The sequence below is a fragment of the Malus domestica genome, chromosome 03 (genome assembly GCF_042453785.1).
Source record: "Malus domestica chromosome 03, GDT2T_hap1".
Taxonomy (NCBI): Eukaryota; Viridiplantae; Streptophyta; class Magnoliopsida; order Rosales; family Rosaceae; genus Malus; species Malus domestica.
In genome coordinates, this window is record NC_091663.1 from 10,309,565 (window position 1) to 10,315,503 (window position 5,939).

Sequence of the window (5,939 nt, forward strand, 5' to 3'; positions counted from 1 at the left end):
CTTGCGGCAATGAGATACCCCCAGTCAGACTAGGATTCATATTTCTAAAAACTTTAAGTAGGTTTTAAATATATTTGTATGAATTAAGGATGTTTGTGTCTATTTAAGTAGATTTTAATTATATTTGAAAGTCGTTATAAAAAATAATATTTTTAAAATTAAAAGTTAATTTTTTGCTATTATTGATAAATTCTCGTAAAAAAATTACATAGTATGGTTACAAAGTGTAAGGAACCAAGTCCAACTCCAAGTTAGCAGACAGTTCCACTACTTTTCACAATGTCATCGACTCCAACTGCCGAACCCTCCGTAACTCAACTACTAAACTCACCGTCCACTCTCAACGGTCACGATTCAACCGATCTACCCCAACCGCCCCAGGACCCCGCAACCCAACCGCCAGACGACGCCGTTTCCGGCGACAAACGCAAGCGAGAGGAAAACGACGACGTCCCCAACCCTTCCGCCGCGCCCCCTCTATGGAAGACCAGCCTCTGCTCCTTCTTCAGGCGCGAGGCCAAAACCTGTGGCCACGGAAGCGAGTGCCGCTATGCGCACGGCGAGGCGGAACTCCGTGCCCGACCCGACAACACGTGGGACCCGACATCCGAGCGCGCCAAGAAGCAGAAGTTGGAGGAGAAGATTGAGGAGTGCATGGCTTTGGACAATGTGATGATGACGGAGGCCGTCGATGACGACGGAGACGGCGGCAGCGATGCTGGGGGTTTGGATCCTGAGCTGAGCAAGTGCCTGGTGCATCTGCCGAGGAATTGGAAATCCGAGAAATTGAAAGAATTTCTCAGTGAGAAGGCAAGTGTTTTTCTTACTGATTTTTATTTTTCGAGGTTCGAATTTCGATGTTTGGGATTTTGAATTTTTGGTCATGGATTGCAGGGAGTCGAATTTAAGTCGGCGAAGAAGAAGAAAGGCATGGCTTTAGGGTTTGTGAGTTTTGAGAACGCAGAGCAGTTACAAACTGCTGTGAAGGTATCCCCTGACTTGCATAAAACATAATTTGAAACTTTATTATGTGTAAATTGACATGATCACTGTCACTTGAAAATCTCTGTGCGGCAGGAACTGGAAGGAATATCAATTGGCAACAAAGTTATGAAGGTTGCGGACGTCATTCCCAGATCATTTGAGAAGAGAACTAAATCGATATTGGCACCTCGAATCCCAGGTGTTGGATTAGATGGGGAGAATGTGGATGACTCTATGTTGGCAAACGGTTCTGGGGATGGTGATGGGACTACTGGACGAAGTGCCCGTAAAGTCGTGACTCCTCTTGCTCATATGTCTTATGATGATCAATTGGAGCATAAAAAGAGCTCTCTTATGCAGATTCTCAAAAGACTTGTCAGTGGTGCTTGTTTATAATATTTCTTTTAATATCATAATTTTTGGTATTATTATTAGCATCTATATAGTTATTCACATGCACAGAAAAACGAGTTAGTTACTGTTGCAACTGTTATTTTACAGACGAGGAACACTCGTAAAGCTTGTCCTGATGGTATTCCACTTCCAGAGTGGATTGTCAAGTCTAGGGAGTTAGGTAATCTTCATACATTACCTGTGAGCCTAATGAAACACTTTTGATTGTTTATTTTAATGTTTTCGAGATGATAGTGGGTCAAAGCGCTTGAGTGCTCCAATTTTCGCCATTGTACTTGCAACAAAGTATGACTAGGGGTTCACCCTTGCATTTTGATGATGTTAGGTGGTCTTCCATGCAGTTTAGACGGTATACTAACATCCCCAGTTGTAAAAGGATATCGCAACAAGTGTGAGTTTTCAGTTGGGTATTCTCTACAGGGAAAAGTAACTGTGGGGTTTATGCTTGGAAACTTTAGGTAATTCACCTTCAATAGACTTTTCTGCTTTTTTGGGTTCTTCGAATAGATTTTTCACTAAATTAAATATTTCCAGGGATGGTGTTACAGCAGTTGAAGAACCTTTTGACTGCCCAAATGTTTCCAGAATTTCTTCCAAATACGCTTCAATATTTCAAGAATTTCTGCAACATTCGAGTTTACCGATTTGGAACAGATTTAAGAATATTGGATTCTGGCGTCAATTGACGGTAGGTGTTGTAAACTTGAGGGTCTGCTTGAAAAAATATTTTGTCTTACAAGTATCGCTGTCTTTCCAAGTACCCGATGCTCAATATACTGTTGATATGCACCTGATAAGTAATATTGTTTTCCCAATTACTGAATATGCTGTCTCGTGATTTTTCTTCTAAGGTTCGAGAAGGGAGGAGGCCAGGCATTGCTACTGATTCTGAACATTGTGAGGCCAATATTGTGGAGGTCATGCTGATTGTTCAGGTTAGTGTGTGTGAACCTGCATCAGGATTTACAAGTGTCTTTTCTTTATTTCCCCCTATAAGCCTTCTTTTATAGTTAGGGAAATTGAACAGTAGACTATAATATTCAGTCTGAGTTTGTTAAAAAAATTCTGAAAGAATCTTGTGAAACCATGTAACCGTAATTTTATGTTTTCACCCTCTCTGTAAGTAGGTTTCCAGTAGTGGATTTGATGATGCACAGATAACTAGTGAATACGAGAGGTTGGCCCAAGCTTTTGCTGCAGGAGCTGCTGCTAGCTCTCCAGCTTTGCCACTAACGTTTTTAGTTATTCAGGTGCTAAATCCTTATTTTTGGATAACCAGGTACTAAATTCTTGTAATCTAGGTTTGTTATATACTTATCCCAGCTGAAGGTAGTAAGAATGTCACAGCTGAATTTGACTCAATGATGTCTTAGTCTCATGACAAACCGCTTTCAAGAGAATATGTTGCTCCCCTTAATTTATGATAGAGCAACGTTGTCTTTTCAGTTTTTAATGTGTTGTGCTCACTGTTCGGTATGATGGTTTACTTTTTTGTCAGGATCACCAAGGAATATCAAATGCAGCGCCAGCTGATGCTCCACTGCACACATTATCTATTCCTAAAGCAGAAGGTGGTTCCAAAAAGCAGGCCGCCGATAGTGTTGTAGAACCAAAAATTCATGACTATATAAACAATCTTAAGTTCTGTATATCTCCAACCGCTTTTTTCCAGGTTGGTCATCAGCTTGCTTATTGATCAGCTCACCTGAAAAGATTTTTTCTTGCAATAGTAATTATTCCTGAATCCAACTATACTGCAGGTTAATACCCCTGCTGCAGAGAAGCTATACTCGCTTGCAGGGGATTGGGCTCAGTTGGGTCCTGATACCTTGCTATTTGACGTATGTTGTGGGACTGGAACAATTGGGCTGACTTTAGCACACCGTGTTGGTATGGTAATATTCAAAATCCTGATTCTCATTTCTTGTCTTTTTTCCCTTCTGGAGTGGTTACATGCTTTTCATTTTGTACTAATTAAATCCCTCATTAAAGATTTAAGACTTTCATCCTTGGAGAGAATCGTATAAAGTTGAAAAACGTATGTCTTGCAGCCTATTGTATTGATGCAAAAGTCCTTGTCGTTCATCATGGAACACAGAGAGGAAACAGAAACCACTTTTATGTGAAAACAGTAGAAACCATATGATATTCCAAATTTTTTTCGTAAATAATCTGATCAGTCCGTGCCCTTCTTTTAGAGTTGGTAAATGCAAGAAAAATTATGACTTGTCAGAATGTGAGCTTCCATTTCATCTTCATATGAAAACAAAACTTGTTATTTCATTATTTTTCCCCTGTTGACTAAGACTGTTCTCCCTACAAATATTTTCCAGGTTGTTGGCATTGAAATGAATGCATCTGCGGTTTCAGATGCTCGTAGGAATGCTGAAATTAATGACATAAAGAACTGTAGATTTGTCTGTGCGAAGGTGAGAATTTGGGTTGTGATTTATATTAATTTTTCCAATGCGCCTTTGGATCTTTTTAAAAATACAATACACCCTTGGAAGAAATTGGAGATAATAAATCCTTATCTCCAATCAATTCATTAATTTTTTTTGAAGACTTCGTAGTTTCTTTGAGTCCAGTAGTTGAAGGTAATAAACTTTTTTTTACTATTTATTTGTATTGTTGTCATCCATGAAACGACAGGCAGAGGATGTGATGCGGTCTTTGTTGGAAGAGTACACAATTGCATCTCAGAAACAAGATGATCTCGTCTCTGAAGGTAGTGACAAAGTTATAGTTACTGAGGACGAGAAAGCAATCTCAATGGACAACAAACCCAACCCTGAGGAGAGTTCAAGCCATGAGCTTGAAAATGGAAACACTGCATCTGAGGGTTTAAAAATCGACAAGCAGGAAGTGAGAAGCCAACCTCAGAGCAGTTGCACTTCTGAAAAGGGGAAAACTCCAGTCGAATGTTTCAGTAATGTAGTTGCTATTGTTGATCCTCCAAGAAACGGACTTCACCCCACTGTGAGTAACGCTCGGTGCATTCCGTATGATATCTATAAAAATTTGCACCCTTTTTGACACTGTTTGCTCAACCAGCATGTGAATGCGATTGGAAAATTCAGTTTGGCCCTACGCAAGCCTGGAAAACCTTGACTTATTAAAGAGTGAGGTTTGTTTGGGCTAAGCTTGCCCACTTGAAATTTTGATGAGAATATCGAAGACTGAAAAATATATGGAGGTAGCAAATTTGTCTATTGAACCATGTTGAAGTGAATGAGTGATTAATTTTGGAGACCCTTCCACTGGTAGCCTGCAAGCTGTTTCTTGTTCTTATCAAATACACTTATCTTTTTATGAGTGCGTCAAAAACTCCTATCCATTAACTGGTAATACTGCAGTTGTGGGTTTTTTTCCTAGGACTTGAAAAATAGGCTCACTTCTGAAAATGTTTTGAGTAAACGTCCTTCCATGGGTCTATATAGTCTTTGAACTTCTTTTAAAATCTAGTAAACTGTTTGTACAAAAATTTTGTTCTTTTTTGCTTATGTTTTCCGCTGAACAACATTTCCTAATTGGGTTTCTCTGATTGTGGACTGTGATATGATATTGGCTATTGACGTGAGCGCTCAACAATATCTATATGTCTAGTGGCTTTTGTTGTATGTTAAGAGACAGGATATTTCCTGAGACTGTTGAGCCTGATGATTGGTCTGCAATATGTAGGTGATCAAAGCACTGAGGACTCATGCTGATCTACGGAAGCTTGTGTTAGTCCACATACTTTCCCCTATGTTTTTGCTTTCATTTATTTCAATACCAGAATCTAACTTTTTTCTCCTATTTGGTTTAGCTACATTTCCTGCAATCCTGAAACCTTGGTGGCAAATGCGATCGAGCTTTGCACACCATCTCCTGAGAAAATAGACAAGAACAAGAACAACAGAGCATGGAGAAACATGGGTAGTGCTGGCCTAGCACGGCACAGGGCCAAGTCTATGCCTGCTTCAGAGCCTTTCCGACCGGTAAAAGCAATGGCTGTTGACATTTTCCCACATACCGTACACTGTGAATTAGTAATGCTCCTTGAGAGGTAGGCAGGCTCGAGTCAGTCTGGGAAATTTCGTTATGTGCATGCAGCTGATCACACCAATCTGAATGCTTCAACAAATAATTGATTTCGTTTACTAACAAATTTTGACAGTAAATTCTACAGAGTTTACAATTAGCATCTCTACCAGTTTTGTAGGATCGATGTATTTGAATTCTCGAACCATCAATTTGGTCCCAAAGTGCTTCTGATTCATTTTCGCATGTTATGGGATCCCATGTGTTGTTGATTTTGGTAACATTCGTATGATCGCGTCATACATTTGCTCGATATACTCTTTTCACGAGTGTATATTTTCGTTTGTTGAATGAGTGTGACCTGTGCACATTGATCCAACGATCAACTGCACTTTTATCTGAAACTTCAATCACTTGTGGGATGTGCCATGCTGCAAAAGCGATGTTCCAGTGGAGTCCAATTTTACTTTTAATCCATGGGCTACCACATTCGAGATAAGGTAATTTGCCTTAAACTG

The 5,939-nt window shown here is 39.8% G+C and overlaps 1 protein-coding gene across 4 annotated transcripts; it reads left to right on the plus strand.

The window, feature by feature from the left end:
- The first annotated feature begins 205 nt into the window (after positions 1 to 205).
- Positions 206 to 5,667, plus strand: LOC103422833 (zinc finger CCCH domain-containing protein 24). 4 transcript variants are annotated; one of them, XR_011579246.1, is made up of 15 exons: positions 228 to 814; positions 899 to 987; positions 1,078 to 1,359; positions 1,486 to 1,558; positions 1,724 to 1,856; positions 1,933 to 2,086; positions 2,250 to 2,333; positions 2,526 to 2,648; positions 2,897 to 3,070; positions 3,159 to 3,293; positions 3,732 to 3,827; positions 4,051 to 4,377; positions 4,453 to 4,594; positions 5,080 to 5,123; positions 5,207 to 5,667. XR_011579246.1 is itself a non-coding variant. In XM_070818954.1 (14 exons), exons 1-14 carry the CDS (start codon positions 280 to 282, stop codon positions 5,448 to 5,450), a joined length of 2,493 nt encoding a protein of 830 aa, XP_070675055.1. In that variant the 5' UTR covers positions 206 to 279; the 3' UTR covers positions 5,451 to 5,667. The 4 variants fall into 4 exon arrangements, 3 of the variants coding, with proteins under 3 accessions (XP_070675055.1, XP_070675054.1, XP_070675056.1); XM_070818954.1 differs by lacking the exon at positions 4,453 to 4,594 and having other exon boundaries at positions 206 to 810; positions 895 to 987; XM_070818953.1 differs by lacking the exon at positions 4,453 to 4,594.
- The last annotated feature ends 272 nt before the right edge of the window (positions 5,668 to 5,939 follow it).